This window comes from Sinohyriopsis cumingii, chromosome 9 (genome assembly GCF_028554795.1).
Source record: "Sinohyriopsis cumingii isolate HCF-2022 chromosome 9, ASM2855479v2, whole genome shotgun sequence".
Lineage (NCBI taxonomy): Eukaryota > Metazoa > Mollusca > Bivalvia > Unionida > Unionidae > Sinohyriopsis > Sinohyriopsis cumingii.
Window position 1 is genome coordinate 112,953,505 of NC_142969.1, and position 18,944 is coordinate 112,972,448.

Consider the following 18,944-nt stretch of genomic DNA (forward strand, 5'->3'; position numbering starts at 1 on the left):
CAGATCAGACATATTCCCAGCTTTTTTTAAAATCCAAAAGCTTTACAAAATTTGATTTGGTCCAAATATCTGCTCAAAACTTTCCACTCAGCTGCAACGTTGGCATACATGACTTGTGTCAAACATGTTATCAAGGTTCATAATATAATTTATTTGTGGTACTAAAAATTAATTTGTGACAAATAAAACTTATGAAAAATAAATTACTTTTACACCTGTTTTGTCATGAAAATGAAATCATGCTTTTAATATCATCATGATTATCTACAATTTCTGTACATTCCTTTCAGATAGAAACTACCAGAGTACCAATCGATTCAGTGAAAAAGTACTATAGTATATACCACCAGAACAAATACGGCAGGAAACCAGTATACCAATAATACCACACATCTCTATTTTTAAGGTTTACTTTGGCAGCAAAACACAATTCTAGATGTTTATTTTTAAGTACATTTTACTGGATGCAGTCATGTTTACAATTTAAATTTCATTTCAGGGGAGGTGGTCAGTGAGTCTGATGAAGAGGATGAGTCAGATGAAGAAGGTGGCAATAATGAAGAAGATGCTGATGCATTCATGAAGGAACAGCAAGCCAAACTGGAAGAGGATAAGAAAGCTATCCTTAGTAACAAGTCACTTATTGCTGAGGTAATATTTAAATTCATCCACTATTAACCATACAACTTTCAAAAGTATGAAAGCAGTGTTCATTCAGGTAATTGGAAAAGTGGTACCCAATAGCCCATATACCAAATCAAATGAGGGGTCATTTAGAAAAGAAAGAAAAAAAACATGTTGCATATATCTTACCTGTTTATTAAAAAAATTAAAACACACAAGCACTCAAATTCAGTAGGTTTTTTTTTAGTGAACCAGGTAATTAGATATATAATGCTAAAAAAGTGAATATTTGCTGTATAATTAATAAATCCTTGACCCATGCATCTGTAATCATTATCAGCCTTAGCAGCAGAGGGGGCGAATCCGACATTTTGTCCAATCGTTATTTTGCTTAATTATTACCTTCTGCACTCAGCGGATCCAGTGTAGTCGGCGCTGGTAAAAAAAAAACGACGACGTCGTTGGGGGATCGTCGCGTCGTCATTTGGTTTAATTAACACCTGCGCGTCGATCCCCAGCGTCGTCAGTGTCCGGTAAGCACATCGACGACCGCGTCGATGTCATCGCCCCCTCTGCTGCTATGATCTTACAAACAGAGTGATCACTAACTCCTCCTCTTGTAAATCAATTAGGTTATTTGACTGATCGGTAATTCTAAAATTAATTCTCGTTAAAAGCCGATTATGGCATCGCATATAGACCGGATTAATTGGACTCTCAACGATTAAAAATCCCGGAGGGGCTGTTGGTGAAAACGAATAAAGGATATACCCCTGTTGAGCTTGATTTGATTGCTTGGTATCCACCTGGTAACTCCCTTCGATAACATCACACACTAGATTGATTGCTATCACCGATGCGATATTTACGTTGTATGGAGCAATATGCCTACCACCATCTCCGTTATCGTGTTTGAGGATATAAGTTGATGGACCGAGAAAATCATTAAGAGACTTTCTTAGTTCTGGCGCGTTGTATCCTGGAAACTTGAAATCGGGTAAATCGGCTTCTGTGATATTATACTCGGTTAGGAATTTTTGTTTACTACCATCGCTGTTATCGGATATTATTTTAACGACTCGTTCATTGATATATTCCATGTTTGATATAAGTTGATTTAACACCTCAACGTGTTTTCGTTCTTTTGTTTCCCGTAGCTGTTCTAGTTGTGATTGGTAAATACGATTAATCTCAGCAAACATATCAGTGATATCACTTAAAATAAATGTTAATATGGCGACCGATTCAGTAGTTTCCTTATGCTGAAAATACCACTGCATGATATTCCTGTCTTGAAATAAAAACCAACTCGGTGATAACGTGCTTTTTATAGTAGATAAATTATTTAGATACCGGGGGGTAATTTCATGATACGATTTCGCATTCGTGTGCAAGTCCTCGGGTGGATTCTTAGGCCATCCTAGTATGGTTCTTATTGAACTGTTATAAATATCAACCATATACCCCGGTGTGCTTATTTCAATCGTCGACGATAACGTCGGTTCATGAACCGTAATAGCGATTTTTGATTCCTTTCCTGTGATCGATTTTATCCTGCGTTGAAATTCCTTATTGATTTGTTCTATTTGGTATGACCCAGTTGGTATTGTAACCTCATTCCAGTCTGGGGTCCCATCGGGCTTATTTGTCCATGCAAAAACCAGCGAGTTATTAGGTTGTTGTCCGTTAAATGCGTCCGCTCGGATATTAGGCCAACTGTGATATACTCGCAATTTTGCCAGTGCTATTTCCTTTACTGGAACCGGCGATGGGAAGTTCACACTGAATTCGGGTTTCGTTGACGTTATCGATATCATATTTGTTTGTACCGGAGTGGTATTCTCCGCGATCCGCTGAAGTAATTGAGACCCTTCGGGGTTCAGCGACATTATTATTATTTGTTGTCTTTAGTGTTTAATATTAATAACCAGAGCCCATTGAAGTGGTTCCGGCTTCCAGTTGAAAATCCTCGATTTTTGACATCGCGGAGCTATACAACTGGACCATCGTGGAGAATTCAACATCGGATACGAACAAATTATCAATTGACAACGAGATCAACCCGGATAATTTCGAGTACGCGTCGGATACTATTTGATGTTTTACTGTGTACTCGTCGAGTTTTTTCTGAAAACACGATGATATCTTCCTAGTGATTGCGTTGGCGACTCCAGCAATTGTTGTCATCGCGGAGACAGCGATTGGAACAGCGATCGGGGCTATCGTGGTTACCGTGGATAAAATAACACCGGCGCCAGCTACTATACCCGACACCGAGTACACGACCGCGTCGATGGCAGTTATTTTTCGGCGGTATTTTTTTATTTTTGCACGGTATTGTTCGGAAAGCGTTTTCAAGTTCGCGGAAAATTCTTTTGCGGTATCGAATCGATATTGATGTGACGTCGGTGATACCTCTGATTCAATTTCCTTGGTGGTCATTTTTATTTTAAAAGAGCTAGTGTTTTTAATTACTTAGATTCGCTACAAATTCCACATACCATGTAATGTTTGTCCTAAATAGACTGCTATCAACGGCCTTAATCACAAACCGTTCAATTGTGTCCTTGTCAATGATTGTTGACACTGTATTGTTAAACCCGGATGAACTCGACGATGATATACTAAACTGCATCGCCGAAATCAATGTCAATCGATAAATGCCCTTAACAGTTGCGGTGATATCTACTGTATTCTGTGTAGGAGTCCAATCGAATGATCCATGCTGAATTGTGTATACTGTGTTGATGATGTTCTTATGAGGGGTTTTTATTTTTTCGAGTTGCTCTGTTCTCGATAGTCCTTCTCTAATCGCTTCAACAATAAATTTGATTATTCCTATTTCCTGTCCATACGCAGTGATATCATTTATAGTTATTGTGATTTCATCCGGTTTGATATTTTTTTTACCAAAGAATTTATCAACGGCGCTATCAATCCTGTTAACATTTTTTCGTAACGAGGGTAAATTGGCCGACAGTATCGTAAACTCCAAAATAGCATTTTTTATTGTTTCAAGATTCGGTTCGGTTACCGTCGGGGTCCCGAAAAAACTAGCGGTAGTGAGCTGTATATCGGTGATAGATTTTTTCACCTGCGCGTCAAGTTCGATCACGGATTCATTCAACCTTATAGTATCGTCTCGGATTAATTCTATCATTCTCTCTATCTCCACTATATGTCGACCCGGTCTGAGTCGTCCGTCGCTGGTATACAGCGCGATAGTGTTCTCGGTGGCATCACGCTGTCGTATTAAAACGTCATCCAGCGACACATTACTGGATTTCAATTTACCCTGGCGGTCTTGAAATACAACTATTTCGCCTGGGTCAACACTTGTTAAATTCAACGTATCAGCGATTTCATCCTCGATTAGTTTTTTTATGTCGGCGGCGGCCGTTTCCGTGGATTCTTTCAGTGCCAAAACCGGTCGTCCCCAAATATCAGTCATTATTATTGTAAATGTTATTCTCTAAAATCCGTTGAGCTTCTACGACCCCACTAGTGTATTCGTTTACAACCACATGAGGTGGTTTTCGCGATGATGAAATCGCCGCGAGTACGTTCAATACCTCGCGGCCACATATCGGTGGGTCACTTAATTGCTGTGTTGGCAGCGTGGAATAAAACCCCCGGGCTGAACACGCCCGGATATACCGCATGAACTCTTTCGGCGGAGCTAACCCGTATGAATCAAAATAGACGATCGCACGCGGATCAATTGCGTATGCAACCCAATGAGTTCCCGCTCCAGAGGACCCATCGAGGTTAATTATACCGGTTTCAATATTCCTTGGTTTTGTCGGTAATTGATCCCTCATAAAAACACCTCTGAAGTTTTTTATCGCTAGCGCGTTTGCGGCGTCTATTAAATCAAAATTAGACATTGGAGTCATAGACTCAGGAGTCATAGACTCCCGAGTCAATAAACGGTTCCCGGTAGTCTTAGACCCTTTCCCGAGTACCATGAATACGGGGTTCCCGGTAGTCTTAGACCCTTTCCGGCCACGGGTCGTTTTTTTTTGTAGCCTTTCCCGGTTGCCTTCTTTAATGCCATTCCCGCCGCGGTACCAACGGCTCCCAACGCCGCCGCCTTAGCCACTGCTGGTGCGGCCGCGGCAATCAACGCTGGAATCGCAGCTAACAGCGGAAATATCCCACCGGTCTTTTCCATGTTTTTAATCGCTGCGGCGGAAAAATCTATTTGAACACCCTTTTTATTCTTCATCGCATCATTGAAATGTTTTATTTGACGCGCCGTCAACGATATCTTATGATTACCACCTGCCATCTGTGACGGCTTCAGCGTTATTGTGGTCCCGCATTGTTTAGCCGACTTTGATCGTAATTTCTTGACTTGACCATCAGTCAACTCTACACTGACGACACTATACGACATTTTATTGTAAACGCGTTTTGTGCTTTCAATTACATGTTTTCCACTGGCGCATCAACGATTCTCATTCGTCCACCAACGCCTTCCAACAGCATTGATTTATCGCTGAGAATGACAGCAATAGATCTATAATCGGCAATAACGCCGCGAGTTACATTAGCTCGGAAGTGTATATCAACGACGGATTGTCTTGTTAAATCAAGATGTTCCAGCGAAAAGTAATAGATCGGATATAGTTCTTTGAAATCATGTTGTGATATTTGCAAACCAGTGTCGACGTTTTGATCACGACTCATATATGACAGCAACCGATGGTACACACGTGCGATATGGTTTTGACCGTAATTAAGTTGTATATCCTCAGATGGTTCCTGCTGGCCGTTTATTCTCAGCGAGACGTCAGTAACGCCTAATCGATCAAATATCATATGGCTGGATAGTTGATTATCAACTCTCGTCATATCCTGCAACGCAACAAATATATGACGCGGAGCCGAAATGCCTTGTTGTGATGCCAGGTTCCATGTGAATATACCATTGATATTTGATTGCTTAGTATCTGTTGTTGTTGTTAGCCAACTTAGTAATGATTTTCCTCCTTGCTCCATAAAGGATAGCAATCGTGCCTCTGTGGTAATGGATGGAGTCATTACTGGCATCCACAATGACATTTTAGTTAAAACGACTTTACCAGGGTCATTATTTGGATTCGCAAGATTCGCTGGAATCCTCCAAATTGCATTTCTATCATCACCTTTTCGCACAAGCACCACGGTATGCTTTGCTCCGTAGATAACTTTTCGCACGTTCCTACAAAATCCAAATATATGATGCAGTGGAATCGCGCATGAGAAGGATCTACGCGGTCCTGTTAACATTGATATGCGTGTTGCAGCTCCGATGTTAAAATTAGGATCGCTGTTTATAATCATATTCTCAACATCAGCATCATTGTTATTAGCATTATTTCTTGGTCGTCTTACCACAAATTGCGAGTTTCCAGCAGTGTTTCTAGTATCCTTTGCAAACATCATAGATGGACCCGCTGATCTTGTATAATCGTCGGAATATCTTGCTAGCCCGATTATTGTTGTAGCAACATCAACATCGCGTTCTATAGACTCGATCTCTCGCCCGTCAATGAGATATTTTGCGCTCTCAAATAACGCCATTACGCCGTTATTGACTAAGCCAACTTTGGTATCATCTGGATACGGTGCTGGTACAGCAGGAGTATCGGCCTCTGTTACAAGTTCTCCTTCGATTTCAATAAACGCTTCACACGGTAAAAAATATTTACTGGTATCATGGACTTGAAGTTCAATTCGCGATCGTATGTCGGGTTGTACTGCATGATAGGAATAAAATTGATAATTACGGACAGAATCATCCTTGTGCACTGGTGCGTCCATATCAAACGCCGGGTCAGCTGTTCGTTTAAACATTTTATTTAATAATACGCTGATGCATCTAAATCATCGTCGTGGTTTTAAACCACTTCCCGCTATTATGTTTGCGATGTCATCTTGATTATTGTTTACCAACGACGCTAGTTTTTCTTCCACGGCGTTATTTATTACTTTACTGACATTTGCAGGCATCACTGTCGTTGATGGCATTACCGGTGGTTTCTGTTTTTTTCTCTTAGATTTCACCAGTGACATTAGTTTGTCCTTTGCTGCAGAAAGCGTCTTTCCGGCAACATCTCCAATGGCACTAATACCCTTATCACGAATAACATCAATAGCCTTCATTCCTAATTGTTTGGCTAACGGCGCTACTTTTGGAGCCATTCTTGTAAATAACCCCGCAATGGTGCTACCGAGACCATCTCCATAGTACGCGCGGTAAACAGGCAATCGCGAGTTTACCACGTAGACGAGTACTGGTTTATCATGGTTGTAGTGTATGATCATCCTTATTAAAAACACCAGTTTTCCAATTAATCATCCACGAGTTCGTCTATGAGCGTTCGATATGCATTAATGTCCATAATACCGCCTGCAAATAACCGCTTGCAAATATCAGCGGCCTCATTGATTATTTCCGGAGAGTTATTTCCGGCTCGTTTTCCTCCAATTAGTACCTCTAGCCGTGATATATCACTGAGGACACTGCCAGGACAGGTAACGCCGTAGGATTCTTTACCAACAGAGTATCCTTTTCCTTTTTTTGGTGTTATACTCTTAACTTCCTTGTGGAATTCATCGTAATCGGGATCACCACGATGTGGTAATGCTTCTTTATGTTTACTCGCTAAATACACTATTCTTGCCCAGTCCTTTAACGACTTTATATTTTTCTCGTAACCGCTATTGATATGCTTCTTATCTCGTATGCTCTTAGCAAAATTGTTGGCAGCAAAATTAATTAATTCTTCCCTGTTGCTGAAGCCTCTAATTTGATCTATTGTGCTCTTCTTGAGTACAATACGGGGTATATTCCCTTCTTTTTCCTCCGGTATTTCTTCTTCTGGTATTTCTTCTGGTATTTCTTCTTCTGGTTCTCTTGCGGTGGCGCCTAGTTCTTCTTCATCGGCCATTGTAACATAGGGTTCTTGTGGTTCGGTTATAGCGAGTGGTGGTGACCTCCGTGTTGTAGCAGCCGCTATTTTTGCAGGAAGTGTTTCCAGAGACCTTTTAGTTTGTTCGGTCTGAGCCGCTATCTTTTCAAGCGCATCGAGGATGGGTACAGTTGCCGCCGTAACATCTTTGGTCGCTTTAGTTACCGGGGCAAAGAGTTGTTCGCTTCCAACAGTAAAATCGGTTTGTAGTTGCTGCCGCGTTTGAAGTTGTTCTCGGACCCTGTCTCGTAACGGTATGAACTTTTTAAGCGCTGCTAGCCGCTCTCTGGCTAGCCGAGTAGTAAGTGATTCGCCTACCATTATTGCAATTGCGAAGCAATTTCTAATTTCTCGCCGGAGTTTTCGTCTATAATCCTTCTAATGTTTTTGATCTTACTAGAAATCTCCCGGCGTCGTTCATAAACACGTCCGAGTTTTTTTCGTATTATTTCAACGGCAGTGAATAGTCCAATGAATGCATTTGCGTCATTGTGGTACAGGTTCTCATTAATCGTATGTTGTAATCGTTTTATAAAAAAGTACTCGCGGGCCAGGGTAAAACGCTCCCGTTTCGACTGTTCGTTAATAATCTCATAATCGGATAATATTTTTTCACTGTCGAGACCATCAGATAATTCAATTCCTTGATTTTTTAATTTTGAAATCTCAGTTAATATATTATTGATGTCTTCGATATTCATTATTCTTATAAAACATCTTATTTCTAATATCAAAAATTTTAATAAAATTTAATAAAATTATTGGGGGTCATTTTTGACCCCGTTTTTTGTATGGACAGTACAATGCCGTAAATCTCCACTCGAGTGTTGTGGCAGATTACAGGCATACATGGACAGTACAATGCCGTAAATCTCCACTCGAGTGTTGTGGCAGATTACAGGCATACATGGACAGTACAATGCCGTAAATCTCCACTCGAGTGTTGTGGCAGATTACAGGCATATACATATACTTAATTAAGGACATTCACATCTTGGAACCCCAAAGCATACATCTCCGGGAGGGAGGCCTAGGGTGACAAACGTCATCGTAGACCGCCCAGAAGATATGCTTGGGGGACATCACTACATGTACTTAATTAAGGATGAAATGATTGATGGATGATGGGACGGCACAAGACAGCACAAACATAAAACGGCGGGGCGGAACTCTATGGCCAATTCAACCAATCAAAAGCAACCCAATTAAATTAACCCGGTTGCATGATTGTGAACAAAAGACAACCACACGCCCGGGTCAAGAGCGTGGGTTAGTTTTGATTAGTTGAATTGGCTTTCGAAAGCCCCAGGCTTATAACGAGTCATCTTGTATATAAAGTGACTAATACAGCGGCGTCAGTCACAAGGTGTGTGTTAATTTGAATCCCCTTGAATCGTTAAACCCTTAAATACTTATTAATGGTGTTTCACGGCATTTAAATGAAACCAAATATTTGAATAAAACATTAAAAAAAAGAATACAGCTGTTAGATAATAGCGTGTATTTCATTAGTTTTCATCGTAAAATGATTAATTAATCGCAACATTAATTGGACTTCAAGGGACATAACTCTTGTCATGAGACGCTATCACAAAACGAGTTATCTCCCTTTGATGTTATATATGAAAATCGAATTCTGTGACCCGTCTTTTTTGAGATCGCTGTTTTAGTTATATTCTCCGCAACATCTCGAACTGATTTACTACAAATATCGAAGTATTTACCAGCCGCATTCATAGAGCGAAATATTTTTTCCTCGTGAGTTGTTGTATCAAATGACTTTACGGGTTTTGCCTTTCTCATCCCTCCTGTTTTTCCAAATTTGGAATTTTGACTCGGTGTAACAGCTCTTAGATTACACAGTCTGTTATTTTGAGGACATCCATCAATGTGATCAATAACGAGACCGTCGTTGATCAGTCCGTTAAACGCTTCATACACCATCCTGTGAATAAGACAGATTTTTTTCCCAGCATTAAATCGCAAGTATCCGTGATTATTTACGGTACCAACCGGCTTCTTCAGTCTGCGGTTTCTAACAATACCGTCGCGAGATGCCTCGTAATTGACGAGCAGGGGGTGCGGCTGAAATTCTTGGTCCATTTGTATAATAATACTACTTGTCTAATTTATTATTTGGTTTAATTATGAATCTTTCAACGTAGTCTTGGGGGGTTTTAATGACGAAATCGGCGGTGGGGTCAATGACGGCGTTTTTAATTCGCTTGTCATAATAGCGTTTTAGTTCCCTGTATCGCTTTCCGCCACAATTGATACACAACTGGGATTTTCCTCTTACACCGACGTGGCAAACCAAGCACGGTAGGGGGCCAAGAGAGCCATTATGAACGCTTTGTAAATGATATCCGCAGAATTCACCTCTACATGATTTATTGCACGGGGTTGTCGACCCAATCATCAACCATTTGCATTTATTCATTATACTATATTCTTTCATTTAAATACTTGTTTTAATTATATGGATGAGTTCGAGAGATTAGCAGCAATTAAGCCCCGGAAAAATATTAAGTTCAATCTCGATAGAGTCCTCAAGGACACACCAAAAGCGTTAATAAACGATAGAACCCTGTTAAATAAAATACGCGATTGTATCAATGAATTCAAACGTGATGGTGCATCTCATAGTTGGTCAACATTTCGAATTGATGGCGTTGTTGATGCTACCATGAACGACAACCGCGCAGCAACGATAATATCACAACTTGACGGTAAAAGATATTTCTTCAGAGTAAAATTCATTGTCCGGGTGAAATCAGGCGATTGGATCATACGTGATAAATTTGAACCAGTTCTCAGTGACAAGAAAACAGTCATTGTCAGCCGCGACTCCAAGCCGGGGTTGTTAACCGGAATTGACAGACCATACTATGAACGAGCGTATCCTGAAACATCAGTTGTTTATGGAATATACCCGTTAAATAAGAAACCTGATATCGGAAAACTGAAACCGATGAAACAGTCAACGGGGATAAATTGTGTAGCAGAACGAATAATAGAACATTTTACAAATGCATGTCGAGGAAACAAATTGACTGATTTACGACGTAGCAAAATCAACCAGTGGGAACTAACCGTAAAAGAGCGTGGAGCGACCATCAGCGACATAGCGAGATTAGAAACGTCGTTGAGATTTCCAATAACCGTTACAACGATAACCGGTGAAGTATTATACGAATCAAAGTACAAATCAAATGGGGCCCCAATCAAAATTATTGATCATAACGAACACGCATGGACGCCCGCGATCACAATATTTCCACGGGATAGAACAGTAAAGTATATCCCGGGGGAATTTTTAGGAGAGGACGGTTTTCTCGCGGAGAGGAAACTATTTGATGCTATTGCTTGCTTGTGTAAAAATGACCCTGTATCAGTGTGGTTACTTCGCAGCGCTGAAAACGACATGGATACCTTTGATCAGTTTGTAAGACCAAACGGCGAATTATATCGCACTGAAGCATTTCACAACAGGATGAAAAAAACCGCCATGGAATTTGAAGAGCATGATGAACAACTGCTAACAAATTGTTTTACGATTCCATCGGTTGTAGCTCATGTTGCAGCAAGGAAAAATGCGTGGAGACCAACGCGCAAGGAATTTCTACCGGATGTACAATCCAGTTGTTTGGAATACTATCACGGTGGACTATGGAACACTGAATACAACCGCGACGCTATGATTTCGGTTGATATGGTTGCCTGTTATCCAGCGAGTTTTCTCGGGTATGGATCCGCCGCTGAGTATTTCAAACGATTTGGACACCCCAGACATGAAATGACTCGTGTTGCTATTAATGGACCACTGCCTGATTTTGATTTAACCGGATTCGCTCGCATAGTATCATTTGAGTTCGCGGCAGGACTTCATCGCTGTTGCTATATTTGGATCGGTAGACACATGGCTGAAAAGAAGTGGTTGCCAATAGCGCTGCTACGGTATATGATTGATTGTAGCATGCTAGTTTCGTTGATTGTCAGTGACGCGATTATATCATACCGGGCGCAGACTGAAGTCTGGTTACCAGAACCGGAGCGTCTAGATAGCATAATTGACGAGTCCAGAAAAAACATTGATGCCGACGAGGAATATATCATCGAATGGTCCAGGAGGATATTTAACCAACGAAACAGAGAGGCAAAAGATCTCGGTAGAAGAATAATTGGTAAGTTTACACAAGGTGGAAAAAACCACGACTACAAACGATATTGCTCACGGCTGATTATAGATGACGCAGAATATGATTTCGTAATCAAGGACGCAGTGGCAAAAAATAGATACGTGAACTGCAAAACAGCTTTCTTGTCCAATGGAACAAGGTTGGGTACAGTTGTTACCTACAGCGACGGAGACAGCCCGGCGTATCCACATTTGAGGGCGTCTATGCTGGGTTATGCCGCTATCAATTTATTCTCGATGATAAATAGATTCCCCGATACCGCGGTTAGAGTAGCCGTTGATTCGTTTTATGTTGACGTAGCGTATAAGGAAAACGTAGCCGAGTTTACTAGTCCGGACGAGAGTTGGGGTACATGGAGAATTAAAAATGAAATACGACGCGATTATTCCCTGTCAGCAGATGTCACCGTTGAGAACAACTACTTACGCGGTGATAAATTGTCAGAATGGTCTAATGCACCACCGTGTTCTGATCCAATTTTTAGACACAAAACAGTTTATTTAAGCGGCTGTGGCGGGTCAGGAAAGACGAATCGGGCAATTGAATTATTTCGAACGCGGGCAAGTATAATCGTGCTTACACCGACCCATAGACTAGCGCGAGAGATAAAACAACGAAATGTTGACGCCGTTACTTATCACAGCTTTTTTCGATACAGCGGCGGTGAGTGGACTCCTGATCGAATGGGTGAAAAATTTATTCCTGGGGTTATCATTTGGGATGAGATATGTACTGTTTCGTTAGATACTTTACAAATGTTTCTTGATTGGTTGGTGCTCGCGAATACAGCGGTGATCATGTGTGGCGACCATGGTCAACCACCACCATTTGTCGGCAAGGGCCCACATGATTGGTTAAAGGGTTTTGTGGACTATTATGAAGAAACCGATACTGATTACCGAGCACTTGATGAACAACTGCGCGGGGTTAAAAAATTAATCAGATTACAGCCGGATAGAATTCAGTGTGAAATAATCCGCGAGGTGATTCCGGAAACGCCGTTAAATGAATTCTGGGAAACATGGAGACCAAACGATTTGATTGTAGCGAGTAGAAAGATAGTCAGGGACACACTTCAGCGGAGGTTGTTTACGTTGCATAAGGAAAGGTTTCCAACGCGTCCAGTGCCGTTATGCTATAGACCCGCGGACACACAGCGGCAGAACATTGAAGTTGAAATCCCGGCCCCGACAGCGTCGGGGACAGAAAAACAAATTCTCGTGCTGAATGATATCGTGCTCGTTGATATCAGCGTCGTCGAGGACGCGCTACGTGCTGATAAATCCCCGTGGACGCTAGGATACGCAACAACAATACACTCCTCGCAGGGATTAACCATCACGGATACAATTGTTTGGATAGTTGATAATCGCATCGAATGGTCAAATCTAGTCTATCTTGCAGTGTCCAGAGTACGGAGAATGAATCAGCTTCGAAGAATTGTTATTGACGAAGCCAGTGACAACGATGACATTATTGATGCTAGCGTCATTGATAGAAAACTCTCGGGTTACCGCCAACAGGATAAAAAAAAACAGCGGCGTTTTGATATTGATGCCGAATTAATAATTGCGTTACGACAACAACAGAATAATCACTGCGCGAGTTGCAATTGTATAATGAGTTGGCGCTATTCGGATAAAGACGCTCGCCAATTTACCGTGGACAGGATCGATAACAGTCTCGGTCATGTTAAAAACAATGTGAGGTTGACATGTCTTGAGTGCAATAGACGCAACGGCGCTAGTTAAGACCACGCGGGGGTAATTGAGTATCGTCAGGTATCACTTGTAGTTGCTCGCGTGTAAATCCGCGCTGAGGAGCAGTTGAATCCAGTCTATAGATCGGTGGTCTACCAGTTGATCGTGTTATCGTTGATATGTTATGCGTGGTAACACTCCAAATAGGATCAGTAGCTCTTTTTTTACCGCCTTCAAGCTCTCCTGGTTCATACAGATATCTAACAGTGACATCGCCGAGAATCGGCTTGGAAACGCTATCTATTTTTGATCCTCTGGGTATGTACTCGTATTTAATCGCGTCGCTGGGCTTCATGTTGATTGCTCGGGTAATCTCGTTATTTAACGCGGCAATTACGCCTGGCAACCTTTTGACCCATTCACGAGATCGTTTTTCTTGGATGAATTCCTTCGCGTATTGATATCCAAATAACCGTTCAGCAACAGTCCGATTGAATCGTTCAACAATTGCCTGATCACGATGTAGCGCAGTATGACCTCGTCGTATCGCGACGCTATGATGTTTCAGCGTTGATAGAACAGCGCCGCGAAATTCACTACCGGGATCAACTTGTAATAGATTTGGCCAGCGCAGAGGACCTCTTCGATAAATTCTTTCAAACGCATCGGCTACTTCAGTTGCTGACTTTGTTTTTAACGGCTCCGCTTGTTTGTATCGACTCGCAACATCAACTACGGTTAGCGCGTATTTGTAACCGTTGTCATGCGGCAGAAATAGTATATCAGCCTGATGAACTTCATTAGGTACGCTGACATCAAAGCGCGAGAAGTTGATTTGTTTAGGCGGTGGTAGATAGATTTGCCATATAGCCTGTTTGGATAACCAATTAGCCGCAGTGGCCCTCGTTACTTTTGCAGCGCTTGCAAGCTTACCAATTGCGGCCTTCCCCTTCCAGTATCCTCTCGGAGAATAATAGATGGATTCCATGTTGTTATTATAAACGCTAGCGTTTTCAATTACCAGCGCGAGAAGCTCCGCTTCCAATCATTAATTTACCTTTCATAGCCGATTTTACCAACCATGAGGCCAATTTTTCTTTGACGGATTTATCAGGAATAGCATTTAATGCGTGAATTAATTTTACATCCGCGATATGACGCTGTTGCAGATCGCTACTTTTGTAAGCAACATCATGAGCATGACACGCCTTATCGATAGCGTTTATTGGATACTCACCGGGTTTGGGCTGATTTTGATCATCGAGTCTAATATCTAATCGTGTTCCGGGGCCACAGTAGTTATATCCTGGGAGGTGTTTTTCTCCTGGATACTTTGCCCACGGTGTTCCGGGGAGTTTTGCCAATTTGGCTGCGATGTCACCTCCTCGCTTTTTTTTAAAACATCCCCGGGTTTAATAGAAATAAATCTAAATTTCTTTGTACCGCATTGTGCACACTTGCCAGTAAGCGCCGATCTGTTATTTCTTGTTGTAACGGTTGTCATATCATTTGTGCCAGTACGCACTCTACACTTCACACAATATAGATCCATAATTTATGTATAGAGATATGAATATAATTGATTTTTCGGCGACTAAAACGAGAGAACCAGTTAAGCATGTTGCAGCGTTACCAAACTCGATCCGGATGATTATCATCGGACCATCTGGATCCGGCAAGACGCAATTGTTACTCAATTTAATAATGAGATGGATGAAGTGGGATAAGTTGTATTTAATCGCCCCTAGCGTAGATGATCAACGATGCTACGAGGTGTTGAAAGATTTCAACGAGAATGCATCAGCGATCGCTAAAAAAAATGTCATCGAGTTTATTACAGATATCAATGATGCACCAGGTATTGATGATATTGATGGCGACGTTAACAATCTAGTCGTGTACGATGATGTTATGTTAGACAATCAAAAAAACCCAGCTTGGATATTTTCCAGAGGCAGGCATAAAAACACCGACGTGATATATGTCACTCAACGATACACTCAGATTCCAAAAGTAATCAGAGACAACTGTAATATTCTTGCTGTATTCAACGGCGTTGATACACACACGCTACGAAATATTTGGCAGACATGGTGCGGCGGTGACATGGACTTCAATGTTTTTCGAAACTTTTTTAGTCATGCTCAGTCAACCCCACATGGATTTGTAACGATAAATTTACATGATCCTCGGACACGATATCGTATCGGACTTGACCAAATATTCGGTTAGTTGTAAATAATTTTCATTGTAAATAACCATTTAGCAGCAGAGGGGGCGATGACATCGACGCGGTCGTCGATGTGCTTACCGGACGCTGACGACGCTGGGGATCGACGCGCAGAAGGTGTTAATTAAACCAAATGACGACGCGACGATCCCTCAACGACGTCGTCGTTTTTTTTTTACCAGCGCTGACTACACTGGATCCGCTGAGTGCAGAAGGTAATAATTAAGCAAAATAACGATTGGACAAAATGTCGGATTCGCCGACAACCACATTACAAAAAAAGATCAATATGACCTACATTTAACAGTAAAGACAGGCCACTATGATCCATATTTGATGCTTCACTGATTTTTTTCAGTTTTATGTTTTACCTTTTTTTCTAAAAAAAACATTGTTGGTGACAGAATCATCAAACTAGATGATTATATGCATATTTGTTTGTACCACATCCGTGTAGGAAAAGGTCACTGTGACCTACATTTCACATCTTACTGACTTGAATTAGGATTTTGCATTTAACTCATTGCCACAAGGCTTTGTGGGTTTTTTGCAGCTGCATGCAACTGTTGTATTTAGGTCATGAGGGGATTCATAGTGATGAGCACTACACCCTCATCACAAAGACAAGTCACTGTGACCCATGTTTGTTGCTTCATGGACTTAGGTTCCATTCTGCCTTTTACATTTTTTTGGTCTGAATTTATTTGCTGCATGATAATTATTGATTACAGTGGCTACTGGAAACTAGAAAAGCTTTAGAACAAGATATGTAATTGTTGATTACACTATAATAACAAGATATGTAATTGTTGATTATACTCTAATCTCTAATGCTAATATAATGCCAATCTGATGACGAATGTGACCTCTAATATTGTTGCAAGTCAGTTATGGTCAGTTCAGTGTCCTTTAACTCACCATAAAATTTCTTTTTTATTTTACTTTCCACATGATTGTGAGTCAACTCATTAAGTTATTCTTGGACGAATTTGTTCTGAATTTTTTTAAGGTTTTATTCAAAGTTTTGGGTATTACTGCAGTAGTTCAAAAATATGCACTTTGGAGGGATTAGCAAATGTAGATTCTCGGTAGATTTAACAACACAAGGCCAAGATGGGCATGAGACTGGTGTGCAGGCTTTAATCATTGCACCAGTTCACCTACATTCAGCACATGGTTACAGTGGGTAGCCCCTTGTTATCAGTTGTTACACTTGTATGGTTTTCAGGTAAAACACTGCCTTGTACATAACTCTTGTTAATCTAATAAAGTATGTGGCTTGTTTTAGGAAAAAGAAAAGATGTTGTCTGAACTTCAAGATAAAGAATCCAGACTGCTAAAGGAAAAGGAGGCCAGGGATTCACTAGCATCAAAAATAAAGGTAATCCATGAGCAGTTTTTTTTTGTAACTACAGAATGCCAAATTGATGAAAATGACCACTTTTATAACAACATTTTTCGTTATTTTCAGTATTTTTTACAGACCAAACAGATTTTAATCTAGATTTCTGAAGATATATTGGAAAGGTCCAGATGATCATTTATCTTTGGAAGAGCTAACATTAAGATTTTGTTTGTAAAATAAGTTTGCCTCCTACTTGGACTGTCTTTATCCACTGATCATTGTGTTTGTAAAATCAGTTTACCTTCTGCTTGGACTGTCTTTATCCACTGATCATTGTGTTTGTAAAATCAGTTTACCTCCTACTTGGACTGTCTTTGTCCACTGATCATTGTGTTTGTAAAATAGTTTACCTCCTACTTGGACTGTCTTTGTCCACTAATCATTGTGTTTGTAAAATCAGTTTACCTCCTACTTGGACTGTCTTTGTCCACTGATCATTGTGTTTGTAAAATCAGTTTACCTCCTACTTGGACTGTCTTTGTCCACTGATCATTGTGTTTGTAAAATCAGTTTACCTCCTACTTGGACTGTCTTTATCCACTGATCATTGTGTTTGTAAAATCAGTTTACCTCCTACTTGGACTGTCTTTATCCACTGATCATTGTGTTTGTAAAATCAGTTTACCTCCTACTTGGACTGTCTTTGTCTACTGATCATTCCACAGCAGTACTGTTCTTTGGCTACTTAATATACTCAGTCTTACCAGTAGCAGAAACAAACTGTATGGTTTTAGGAAAATTAGTCAAATAAATCATAGTACTTTTGGCCTTTAAGGTCAGTTTTATATGTTATGGGAGGCAACTCAGGTTTAGGGTAATGATGATAGAAAATGCTTTTAATAGGAAAGTAAGTCCTCAGATACATTTCAGATGTTAATATAAATTCTTTTGTGATGTTTAATGAAAAGAAAATTTAGAATAATATAAAGATTTAGACCAATCTGTTTACAAATAGTATTCAAATAGCATTATCTCAGCCAAGTTATTTTTATCCATCTGAATTTATGGAAATCAAGATCACTTCATTGCCATCTTATATGTGTGTTAGAATATATACCCTTATTTGTATTACTATTTGCAGTGGACTGTATTGTTTACATTCCATTAAAAAGTTGTGAGGTTTTTTTTCCTCTTTCATATGATAAACCCTTTTTTATTATGATAGGGGATCATACTGGTTTAATAGTCTCCTGGAACTCTTTGGAATTGTTGCCTATCTGGAAGATTGAAAACAGCATATTCAGAGCATATTAAGGACAAATGCTACTTGTTTCAATAGTTGCTAGCCCAGTATCCAGCAGGATTTCTTAAGCTTATTATCAACACTGCTCATAAAAAGTAATATTGTGCCACATGAAGGTTTCATGGTTACCACTGAGCAGTACCATCAGCTGGATGGATTAAATCTATATGTCTTAGTTTCTTTTTCCAACTTGTATTTTTATTTATCTCATTCCTTCCATTAAACTTATCAACACTGCTCATCAAAAGTAATTTTGTGCTGCATGGAAGGTTTCATGGTTACCGCTGAGCAGTACCATCAGCTGGATCAATTAAATCTGTCTTGTTTAGTTTATGTTTTGTTTTTTACTTCATTTGTCTCATTCCATCCATTTGTCAATGTTTTATGTATATATGACATATTATAACATAATTACTGTATTGATGACAGGCCATGCAGAGTAAGTTGTTAATGGGAGGCAATGTTTTATGTATATATGACATGCTATAACATAATTAATGTATTGATGACAGACCATGGAGAGTAAGTTGTTGATGGGAGGCAATGTTTTATGTATATATGACATGCTATAACATAATTACTGT

The 18,944-nt window shown here is 40.3% G+C and overlaps 1 protein-coding gene across 1 annotated transcript in view; it reads left to right on the plus strand.

Moving 5' to 3' along the window:
• The window catches only part of LOC149792494 (kinesin-like protein KIF3B), a 110,435-nt gene that overhangs the window by 61,898 nt on the left and 29,593 nt on the right, over positions 1-18,944 (plus strand). Inside the window, exons 15-16 of the mRNA XM_089971082.1 lie at positions 500-651; positions 17,001-17,093. Of these exons, the coding sequence (XP_089827208.1) occupies positions 500-651; positions 17,001-17,093 (245 nt within the window). The remainder of the gene's footprint in view (positions 1-499; positions 652-17,000; positions 17,094-18,944) is intronic.